Source organism: Lithobates pipiens, unplaced genomic scaffold (assembly GCF_037356315.1).
Source record: "Lithobates pipiens isolate NorthernLeopardFrog02 unplaced genomic scaffold, aLitPip1_a1.2 Scaffold_16, whole genome shotgun sequence".
NCBI lineage: Eukaryota > Metazoa > Chordata > Amphibia > Anura > Ranidae > Lithobates > Lithobates pipiens.
This window is the reverse complement of record NW_027507748.1, coordinates 64,110,545-64,123,047: the sequence shown is the minus strand read 5'-3', so window position 1 is coordinate 64,123,047 and position 12,503 is coordinate 64,110,545. Positions and strand designations below refer to the sequence as shown.

The 12,503-nt window shown below is 41.0% G+C and overlaps 1 protein-coding gene across 7 annotated transcripts in view; it reads right to left on the bottom strand.

Moving 5' to 3' along the window:
* The window catches only part of TIAM1 (TIAM Rac1 associated GEF 1), a 553,722-nt gene that overhangs the window by 173,884 nt on the left and 367,335 nt on the right, over nucleotides 1–12,503 (bottom strand). For all 7 annotated transcript variants that reach the window (XM_077480001.1, XM_077479998.1, XM_077480004.1 and 4 more), the window contains one exon: nucleotides 3,129–3,576. In XM_077480001.1, the coding sequence (XP_077336127.1) occupies nucleotides 3,129–3,576 (448 nt within the window). The remainder of the gene's footprint in view (nucleotides 1–3,128; nucleotides 3,577–12,503) is intronic.

The following is a 12,503-nucleotide window of genomic DNA, read 5'->3' as shown; positions in this document are numbered from 1 at the left end:
TTTAAATGAATTCATGGCATTATATGCAAGTCTGTGCAATGCCAATGTGGGCCCTTTCTTCGTTTTGGTTTACATGGTGCATCTTTTGGCTTCCGGTGTACGATGGAGTTGAATTGTTTTAGCAACAACACAGAGGAGGCATCAATGCAATACCGCTAAAAGTAAATCAATTATGTAAATACAGAATATATAGTAGGTGGAATTCAAAAAGTGTTGTAAATACAGATGAAAAATTGGTCTCCTGTTCATGACAAATTATGTCGCTTCTGAGGCCAGAGGTCAAACTGCAGCCATAGAAGTGTCCGAATAAATTATTTCTAATAGAAATTTTAATCCTCCTGTATCTAACCTGCAGCCAGCAGTAAAGTCATTAAAAAGAAACATAATAGCTGCAATTTCTTACACCTTGTCATCCAACTTTAATCGCAAACTCTACTATGAAAAGAATTCTCAACTGTGTATAAAGGATTGATCAAAAAGCATTTCGTTGATGAAAACCACATTTCTTCTCTGTAAGAGCGCCATACATACAGACAATGCAAAAGGTAAAATTTATGACTGCATTTGGACTCTGTAATCATCCCAGAGGAAACAAACTCATCTCGTCAGTGCTTCAATCCATGAAATCATGCCAAATAACAGAAAGCAATACTTTAGGCTCAGGACCACCTAGAATTTTACTGAGGCATATGCCAGCTGAGAACATGACATCAATTTTTATGTACGTTTCACTTTTGTAAATGATTTATTCTGTTCATTTTAGAACTCTTTTTTGTCTTTTTGTTAAAAAAAATAAAATAAATAAATGAAAAACCCTTTTGTTAAACTCAATAGGATTTTTTTTTTTTTTTAAAAGGTAGAGTCTGGTAAAAACGTGAAAAGTAAAGTAATGCAATGCAAAGATGGAACAGAAATGATCTCTTCAGTGTTTGTGTTTCATCCAGAAATGTGTCCAACAGACAATCCTACTGCTAAAATTGTCTTTGTTACCAGTAAGTGGGTATTCTGGGAACCCCATTTAGAGCAGGGGTAGGTAACCTCAGCACTGTTGTGGAACTAGAAGTCCCACTAGACAATGCAATACTCTTCAACATTATAGGATTTGTAGTTGCATCACAGCTGGAGTTCTAAGGTTGCTTACATCAGTTGCTAAACTTAGATTTGGAGCAATGTTTGAAAATACAGTGCATATTCCCAATTCCATTCACTACGAACAGTCTGCTTTCCCTTTTGATTGCTCTGACCTTCTACAGCCTCTTGCAGAGTTATCCTACAGAAGTCAGGACCCCATTCTCTTAGGAGCTCGATTTGCCTGCCGTACAAACTTACAATACTGTATAGTGTATTATAGCACTAAGCCTTCAGAAGGCACAACAAAAAAAGTTGCGGAGGTCCATTTTTGGTCAGGGTTCCTGAGAAGATCCTCTTGTGGCTTTAGAATTCCAAAACTGACAAACCGTATTTTGCAAATGACTTTCAGACAGAGATATGGGTGTTAATCAGAATGATTAAGCCAGAGAAAGGCGTGGCCTGTATGTTGTGATGAATTCTGCTGAAACTCCCTTACACCAAGTAACAGGGAGGAAACCCAATCAATTCATCAAACCTTTCCCTTGAGAAACTTTAGACAATTATGCACATCAATGTTATCTTGCAAGGGTCAAAGAATAATAACCGGGAAAGCACAGAAAATACATTAAGTGAAGCCTGGTCAACAAAATGCAATAAAGAGGCCCTGTCGCCATTTTTTTTTTTTCAACTGAAACCAAAGCCATGCTTGCAAAGAAAATAGATAATGCTTTCCCTTCCTGGAAAACACATTTTTTGTCTTTGTGATGACTATTTTCCCAAGAAACACAAAATGCAAGGTATAACTGATCAGTCTTAAAGCCAAACTCTGGCAAAAAAAAAAAAAAAAGATACCTTTCAATGGGATTGCGCCAAATGCTTGTTTTGTCCAGGGAGAGAAGAAACTCTTTATACTTACCCAAGCCCCCCCCCCCCTCCCCAGCAAATGTTGCTCCCCTATGCCCAGAGCAGGGCTATGGATGCTGCTCTGGGCTTAATAGTGTCAGGACCCAAGACAGCTAGATAGCGAGGGTGAAGGAGCTACAAGGATCATTCTTGCGTGGACAGTTAAGTATCGCCTTTCATTTTTCTCCTAACGTAGGTAGAAATTTCGATGCAAAGAATGCAAATTTGTCACTGTAGCTTTCTGATTGCTTGTTTAAAAGGTAGATCTCCAGGGAGGCACTATCTAAGCAATTATTTTTTTTCTAAAAAGGGGACGGTAGCCCAAATAACTTTGGGAAACTCTGGGTTAAGCCTATGGGCTGAATGTCAGGTGGCAACGGCTGGTTCAATAGAACTCATCAACATTCAAGCCATGTGTATGGCAGTTGGCCCAACAGAAGCCGGATGTTTGGCCAGCTTCCGTTGAAAGGGCGTGACTGAAAAAGGTCTGCCAATGGCCCCAATGGCTGAGAGCACCGACCAGAGTGCTCTGGCGGGGGGGGGGGGCGTACCTCTGTCAGTACACAATAGAACAGCAGGGAAGATCGCTGTACGAACGTCTGTTAGTACAACGGCTCCTCTTGAGTGGTCAGTATTTTTTTCATTGAGCCTTGCTGAGTTGAATGAAAACAAATCTACAAGTGTGTACTAGGCTTAAGCCTAAGGAATGGCCCATGTAAGAGATTTCCCTTCAGTTCCCATCTTGAAGACACATTGGGAAGTGTAAGACAATCTATCCAAATTGAGGCAAGTCCCCTTTAAGAGACAGTTGTGACTGAAACAAGTCCCGCCATTACAAAATTGACTCTGTATTCCTGTCCTGGTGACAAATAAAAATTCTATATCTTCCCTCACTTTCAGTTCCTGTTATACTGATCACTAGGACAATTCAAGATGATTAATTTTCCTTGCATGTGATTTCCAGTTGGATCATCACATTTACTTCAAGTTCAAGCAGCCATGTTATAATGAAGAGGAATTGTACAGCCCCTAACATGTTAGCGGTTGACTTTTATCCTAGCATTGGCAATTAAATCTTTTTTGGTGCGGTGGCTTTATTGCATCTTACCGATTTATATACACCAGGAGGCAGTTGTGTTTAAAAGACCACAAACCTTTTAAGGAGACCCAGTAATGTTTCCATTTCCTGCGGGTGGCAGGTTCCACCTTCTTGTTCTTCTTGTGCACAAGGAAGTTTTTGACGGCCAGCGCCCCAGCTTTTCGCACAGTCCCTTGTGCCGCAGTCCGGAGGATGTCGGACTGCCCAGGAGAGCTTAAAGTGCCACTGCTTTGTTCATCACTTAGAGCTGAATTGGCTTCCTCTGGGTTTTCTCTACTGGCACTGCTCATCTCCAGTTCTCGCCGGAAATTCTCATAAACTCCTTGGAGGAGAGCATCTCCGGAGCTGCTACCACTGTCGCTCCCGATAAAGGCCCGGCTGGTGGTGGGGGAGTAGCTGGATGTGGTGGCATTTGAGCGTCTGGACATGAAGTCGGTGTCAGTGGTTGTGGCCTCGATACCACTGTCTGTAAACTCACTGCCCTCTCCACCAGTATTGACATCCTGAAAATGGGAAGGAAAAAAAAAAAGAAGAGTTACAATTTGTCGTATAAAGAACGCCAAAAGCATGTGTTAAAACCCTGTCTTCAATGCCTGACAAAATTATCAACAATGGTTTCCCTGAATGGACAGCTCAGGTTCTACAAATTCCCCAATATAAAAAGGAGTCTGGGCTCTAAGGGGGAAGTATTGAAAATATGGATTATATGGGAAAAAGTTAAAAAGAATGGGAAAATGAAGTGCAACGAGTGCAGTAAGGTTAAAGCTAAACACCAAAGATGAATCATAAGACAGAACTGGCGTTTGCTGCTATACTTTGCTGCAGTACTATTTTGCTACCACTAAATGTCCCCAGTCTTCTAGGTTGAAAAATTGCCAGCACCATTCATACCACTTGCTCTGAGCCCAGGCTGTCATCAGCACCAGCTTGTGACTGGACAGTGAAGGAAGAGCAGCACAGCCATGAGCTCATCTCCATCACTCCGCTCCCTCCTATCGGCATGCTTCTTGTCAGCACATGAACTAATCAACCTCTTGTGGTACTTCTTCTACTCACACACTAAGCCCTGCTGTACAGAGACTGCAAAAGGCTGATACTAAGGTCAAATTCTGGTATTTGCCTCGCTTGCATTTAAAAAATGCATTTATTTTAATATTAAATACAGGTCTGCATTCACTTGCCTTTTTATAATCAGCTTATCGGCTTTAACTGTCAAACTTTTTTCCTTCAAAATTTGTGTGAACAGGTCTGTTTTCCAATTGCATTTACACACCAGCTGCCGTTTCTGCTTTGTAGAATGAGGGTATTCGTTTTGCTCATCTGTAATAAATACGCCAATGCATTTTGCACCTTTTTGTTTTTTTTTAAACTGATGAAGTAATTTGCAGTTGAAGTCATATATTCTCCACATACCTAAGAATCGGTTTACAGCTAAGTGTTTATGTAAGACTATCACCATATGTGCTGGAGAGGCATCTGCAGGATGGATCACATTGTGGTGACAACGTCACAAGCCCTTAAATCATTGGCAAGGCTGACTGACTATTTACTGCAGGAGACCTGAACAAACACGGCATGTTCAAGGTCACTAATGGATGCCCCTGTTATATCAATCAAACTCTCCAGATGGGCCTTAGTCCTCCAGAAAGGAGAACATATTACAAAGTTAGAGTGTAGAACAAAAAGTTTGTAATTTGTAGTGAAAAGTTTCACTGCGGATATGAAAAGATCTTCATCCAGTCTGGCCGTTTTTCCAAAAAATTACATGTCAGGAAGGCATTCCCAGTTAATTTCAAATCGGTTGACTGGAACGGGAAAATTTGAGTCACCAGGCAAGTTCAAATATGATGTCCAACAGTCATTTCTTTCAACAAGATACACTCTATTGTCAAAAGTATTGAACTCCTGCCTTTATGTGCACATGAACTTTAATGGCATCCCAGTCTTAGTCCGTAGGGTTCAATATTGAGTTGGCCCACCCTTTGCGCCTTTAACAGCTTCAACTCTTCTGGGAAGGTTGTCCACAAGGTTTAGGAGTGTGTCTATGGGAATGTCTGACCATTCTTCCAGAAGAGCATTTGTGAGGTCAGGCACTGATATGGACAAGAAGGTCTGGCTCAAAGTCTCCGCTCTAATTCATCCCAAAGGTGTTCTATCAGGCTGAGGTCAGGACTCTGTGCAGGCCAGTCAAGTTCTTCCACCCCAAACTCGCTCATCCATGTTTTTATGGACCTTCCTTTGTGCACTGGTGCGCAGTCATGTTGGTAGCGGAAGGGGCCATCTCCAAACTGTTCCCAAAAAGATGGGAGCATGAAATTGTCTAACATGTCTTGGTAAGCTGATGCCTTAAGAGTGCTCTAGGTCTAGAAATAAAGGGCCAAGCCCAACCCCTGATAAACAATACCATACCAAACCCCCACACTATAATCCTCCCCCCCCCACCAAATGATTTAGAGCAGTGCAAGGTCCATAAAGACATGGATGAGTGTGATTGGGGTGGAGGAACGTCACTGGCCTCAACCCCATAGAACACCTTTGGAATGAATTTGAGCGGAGACTGCAAGCCAGGCTTTCTCATCCAACATCAGAGCCTGACCTCACAAAATGCGCTTCAAGAAGAAAGGTCAAACATTCCCATAGACACACTCCTAAACCTTGTGGACAGCCTTCCCAGGAGAGTTGAAGTTATTATAGCTGCAAAGGGTGGGCCAATCCAATATAAGGATCAAGACTGGGATGACATTAAAGTTCCTCTGTATGCAAGACAGGAGGCCCAATACTTTTGACAATATAGTTTAAGTCAGCACCATATATCATTACCAACTATATACAAAGTTTATGCACATTGTGAAGACTACCTACCATTAGTAAAGAACTCCAGACAAAATGACTGCCATTTAAAGCAGATGTTTAATAAAGCAGTGTGCATGATCAAAATTAAATTTATTTTTAATTACTTGTTTAAATTTGTTTTTCATTATTTGTTGTGTCCAAGCTGCTTTTCTATATCCTCTTTACAACCACATCCAACTATATGCATACACTTAAACGATGGCTGAATTCAATTTCTGAGGGTGGGTTTTAACAATGACGAAACAACAGTAGACCATTCCTGCATGTTGAAATGGCCACTTGTAGTCTCCACTGGAAGCCCATGTGATAAGAGGACCATGCACCTAAAAAACTAGAAGATACACCTTGTAATCCTAGAACAGGAAGTCGCTAAATAAGGACCTTCATGGCAGAATAACCTGTAGCTCTAAAAATACTAATAATTTATTTTTAATTTTTTTTAACTACACTAACATGTTAAAGTTTATATAAAACATAAATCAAAACCTCATTCGCTAATATGAAGTGGCATTAAAAGTTAAAAAAATAAATAAAAATAATCTACATTGGAGTTGACAATGGCTTTCACATGCTGCTACAAGGCGAGTATAACTTCCAGCGGCATTCTTGGGGAATGCTGAATATCCTAAATTTCATGACAAGACCTTTATTTAATAAAAAGACGTTAGCTTCTTAGTCTACTTTAGGTTTTGGGTAGAATGGGGAAGAGTTGGGATGTCCCGTTGGGGACGTCCTCACTTCCATTTCTGATCACAGCTTTTCAGGAGGATAGATAGTAGACAAATACAAGATTTTACAGTTGAACGTGTTAACCGGGGCAAGGGGAAATCTCCCAATGAGTGCACCCCTCCTGGTGACAACTGTAAAAAATTCACTTTGAAGCGCTTCCCTCTATCTTTTGTGTCTATAGGGCAGAGTTCAGGGTAGTCGACCCAGGGAACATAGACACAGCAATTAAAACCCGACAGGTTCAAATGTTAAAGTAGCTGCAGTTCCACTTGACACTACCCCCTTGCAAATGTAGAGCAAGTTGACAATGGAGACGTCGCTCAGTGCTTGGCTTCTAGACCCAAAAACTGTCAGAGAGGAAGAACACATACACAGTAAAACCTTGGTTTGAGAGTGTTTTGCAAGACAAGTAAAAATGGTAAATACATTTTGACTTGATATACAAGCGATGTCTTGAAATACAAGTAGTGTCATGTCACAACTTTGTATAAAAGAGAAGAGAGGCGCCTCTAAGTGTAGCAATATGGTTACATTTAAAGTGGTATTGCCACCAAAAAAAAAAAAAAATAGTTAAAAAAAAAAACACAATTGGAAAAAACATTTTTTACTCACCTCTAAATGCCTGATGCTAGGGGGTCCCTCATAGTCTGCCTTCTTCATTGCCCGGGCTCGTGACATCACTTCCCCTCGCGCCGCACAGTCATCTGGGACCTGTCACGTGTCCCAGATGACTGTGCAGCGTATCACGCCACTCGCGCATGCACAGTGGGTGCCCGGCTGTAAAGCCAAAGCCGGGTGCCCACAGTAAGAATGACGGAGCGGGGAACAAGGAACCTGGGACAGGTAAGTGTCCGATTATTAAAAGTCAGCAGCTGCAGTATTTGTAGCTGCTGGCTTAATTTTTTTTTCTTTTTTAGGGGGCACCCCACTTTAATGAAGGTACAACATTTGTCAACTCACATAGTTGGTGATTAAAACAGGCACATCTAAGTATGCAGGCATCCGCGGTAAAGCTGTCCACAGACCATTCTCCTCACCACCATCGACATCGTCCCCTTCCACGCTGCGCTCCACAAGTGGTTCAATCACTCAACTGCACGGTAGTCTTCCTGGTCACAATTGCAGACTGACATCGGTGAAAGTCTGCGGTGTGGATAATGGTCTATGTGGACCGTTTTACCCTGGATGCCTGCATACTTAGATGTGCCTGTTTTAATCATCAACCATGTGAGTTGCTAAATGTTGTACCTTCATTAAATGTAACAATATTTGCTACACTTATGCCGCAAACACACAACTGTTAATTCCGTCAGAATAAACTCCCGACGGTCTTTCCAACGGAGTTCCGCTGAAACGGACTTGCCTACACACGATCACACCAAAGTCCGTTCGTTTAGAATGCGATGACGTACGACGGGACTATTAAAAGGAAGTTCAATAGCCAGTAGCTGCCGCTGCGTCGTTTTTGGTCAGTCGGAATATCATACAGGCTAACGGTTTTCCCAATAGGAATGGATTCCTTCAGAAAGATTTAAAACATTCTATTTCTATGTCCTTCAGAATTTTTGGGAAAAAAAAAAAAAAAAAAAAAAGTCAGATGAAGCCCACACATGATCAGAATATCAGATGAAATGATTCCGTCTGACTTCTTCTGCCGGAAAGTCCAACCGTGTGTACACAGAATTAGAGGCAACTCTCTTCTTTAATACTCTAGCTCCTGTTGGATTTTGCTTCTAATCCCTTTGTGGATGGAGATTTTATGATTACACAATTACATTGCTATCTTTTTATATGGACTATAAACTGAAGGACTTATGAATAAATGGTTGTGGAACAAATCATTTGAGTTTCCATTATTTCTTATGGGGAAATTTGCTTTGATATACAAGTGCTTTGGATTACAAGCATGTTTCTGGATCGAATTATATTCGCAATCCAAGGTTTTACCATATTTTGTTGGGTATTGCCACCAGCTGTGGAGGAGGAAGGAGATTCAAAATGACCTCTGGAAAGCTGACTATAGGGGTACAGGGGGTGTGGGCCTTTGAAGAGACAATTTCCCTGCGTGATCAAGGTAACATTTGGATGGATTTAAACAAAGTTGTCAATCACTCATCTTAAACACTTCAATAATCCAATCATGTCAAAAGTATCTGCACGGGTGAACTGGAATATGCATTTCATATGATTTGGGAAATGTAAGTATTCATTTAAATATTTTGAGTGAAGATTCTCAACCTACTTTCATAAATCAGTTTCAGTGCATCTAGGGCAGCCCACACATGATGTTTTTTTGGTTCAATAAGCGTGTTGAATGGAAAAATTATATATATATATAGATATATATAGATATATATATATAGATATATATATATATAGATATATATATATATAGATATATATATATATATATAGATATATAGATAGAGAGAGAGAGAGAGAGAGAGAGAGAGAGAGAGAGAGAGAGAGAGAGAGAGAGAGAGAGAGAGAGAGAGAGAGAGAGAGAGAGAGAGAGAGAGAGAGAGAGAGAGAGAGAGAGAGAGAGAGAGAGAGAGAGAGAGAGAGAGAGAGAGAGAGAGAGAGAGAGAGAGATATATATATATATTATATATATATATATATATATATATATATATATATATATATATCCACATCCCTCATTCACACATTTGGATGAAGTAGTCCTTTCCACGGTGGTATTGCATTCTGAAAGTGGGGAGTCTTCTCCAACCTCAGATTACAATGACCAACTGTAGCTGGTGGCACTGAACATTCCGGAAAGACCCAAACTCCCTGCTGAACCAGCCGATTTTCAATCCATGCAATTCTGCCTTAAAGCGGAGGTCCACCCTAAAGTGGAGCTTCCGCTCATTGGAACCCTCCCCCCTCCGGCGCCACAATTGACACCTTTCAGGGGGGAGGGGGTGCAGGTACCTGTACAGTAAGGTATCTGCACCCACTTCCGGCATAGATATCTGCAGAATATACGCCCCTTTCCGCAGATATCTACGCCCCTTTCCGAAGGTCCCCGCTGCTTGCTGGGAAACACACGGATCCCAGAGACAGCGGGACCATCCTTATTGCGCAGTAGGGAACCGGGAAATGAAGCCGCAAGGCTCCGCTTCCTGATTCCCATAGCCAAGATGGCGGCGGCAGCACCTGAGAGACTATCGAGAGATTGGCTTTGGGTGCCGACATCGCGGGTAAGTGTCATTATTTTAAAAGTCAGCAGCTGCAGTATTTGTAGCTGCTGGCTTTTAAAAAAAAAAAAAAAAAACGCGGACTCCCGCTTTAAGTTTGCCATGTTTACATAAATAACAAAGACTATGCATCTTTGGCAACGCACTTTCCACATTAGCCATGTGACAAAGATGTATCTTAGGACTGTATTGTGGGACTGGAATCACTTTGAGACACGAGCACATTTTCTTGGAATAGGTCACGCATTTCCAGGTTATTTTTCCATCTCTCGCACCTCAGAGGATCCTTGTAGCTCTGCGTGCCGATGGATAATATCATTAACACGGAGATTCTCTCTGGATATCTGTTGTTACTGTGTTCTCTCTTTGTTGCTGTGAATTGACATACCCACTCTCGGAGAATAGTCTAAAGATTGCATGTAACAGTCTTGTAAATAAGAAATGAAAGCATTCAGGCTGGTTGCACACTATCTTCACATGAGGTTCACAGCAGGGGTCCCGGTGTGACCCGGTTCACTGTTCCAGGTCCGATCTCAGTTAGAATTTTTGGTTGAATTCGGACCGTAGCACCAAAAGACGCACAGGACCCCTGTGCAAATTCACACTGGAGCCGCAGCGAAGATGTGGGAATCGGCTGCATAGAGGGTTAAGGGTCACGCAGCAAAAAAAACAACAACACAACCTTAATTTTCTGCCCAATCGGGGGCCAAATGGGAGAAACAGGCAGCAGTGCTGGTCAGACAAAATGTAGATGGTGCTCATTTCCCAACAAAACTTGGTATTTTATATCCCACCATGGTTCCAGTAGCTTGAATATCAACTCTTTTCACCTACTTAGAAGCATTCAGGTCTATAAGATGGTAGGAAGGGACTTGGCACCTGGGCAGCCCACATAAAGTAAATGACATCTTTAGTCCTACAGCCATGTTCATACTTACAATATAGCATCTACTGTTACAAAGAGCTAATACTGACCATGCATGTAGCAATTTGATAAAAATTGATTAAACAAAGTTTAAAACAAAATCAGACAAAAAATGGAAGCAAGGATGATTAAATCAAATTCTGCTGATTGATCGAACTCAACTGCTTCGTTTCTGGGAAATTTCACATTTTATTTTTATTCCTAGTGGATGAGGCACAGTTACAATTGACTGAAATTTGCAATGTCTATGACCACCTTTGGGGTCTTAAAACAAAACATGGAGAGTTAAGATTTTTAAGCTGGTCACACACTAATAGATTGCTTCTTTGACACTATACAGCACAGATGAACAAGTCCCCCTGCTAGGTATTCGTATACCAAGAGCTGCTGCCAACGGCTGTCAGAAAACCTAAGCAGCGGCTGCATCCGATTGGATAAAGCCGATATTTGACTGACAATTTTCCACCTGGCTCTTTCAGTTTTTCAATTCAGTTCACAAGAAGCAGTCAAAATTCAAACCATGCATGGCCAGCTTTAGTTTAGCTTTAAAGTATTACTAAAGGCAAAACTTTTTTTTTTTTTAGTTTTGGATAGAAGAGAGATGGATTAGAACGCCTGTCAATTTGTATTGCTGTCTGGCTGTGTCCCCGTTAGGGAGAGTCACCCTCTCCATTTGTCCCGTTTACCATTATTATTGAAAGTAAAAGAAAATCCACAAATTTGGGGTTGTCCCCAGAAAAGTGACAGATGAAATCTTCCAATGGAGGCACTAGTTTTGGTGACCTGAGGGTCCCCAAGGAATTCCCTTATAATTTGCAGGTATTTACGCACTTCCTGTTTTGGCTATTGGACAGGAAGTGACGGGTAAGCTCCCCAATTAGGACAAAGATGGCAAAAGTAAACCTTACAGGGGTTATACTACCTTACTCTAGCCAAAATAAAAATAAAAAACTAAAAATAAACTAAAAAAAAGTTTTGGCTTTAATGCCATGGATAGCACAGTTCAAAAACTACAATTTTATCCCCTTATAGAATAAACTTTTATATCTATGATACAACATAGTAAATCATTCTTTTAATATCTAAATGTCTGTGAAAGCAAGTACATAAAAAAAAAAAGGGGGGGGGGACTTTAGACATTTTTTACATGGTTCCACTTATGACTAAGCTGTTATGCCAATTATCATTTCAATGTTCTATTGAAAAGCACCTACGATAGTTCGGTCCAGTCAATCTGACTTGAATATATTAATTTAAGAAATAATTTAATGCAAGACTTATTGCTCATCACGACCGGAGGAGGGGGTTAAACCATCTCATGTAGATATGAAAAGAGCCATTTAAAAGCACAGGGAGTCTATTCAAATCACACAGAATAAAAGTAGGAATCTATAATACATAATGCATTTCTCCGCAGTAGGAAAGAAGATCGCTTATGCATAGCCTTGGTTTCCATGGGTTTATTACGCTCCATTTGTTCTTCTTCACACCCGGCCTTCTCTTGGGAGTCTTTGTTACTTACCAAACACAGGCAGTAACCCACGTGAGAGAGATTGCTGCTACAGCTGTCACATATTGTCCAAGCTTTCAAGTGTTTATTTATCTAGTTTTACAAGTTTGGCCAAGCCGATGAGCCATTTTATAGAACAAGGCATTGATAGGCTTACAGGAGATAAACAGAATATAGTCCTAGGAAGTGTGAATATAAAGGTGCAGGGGGACC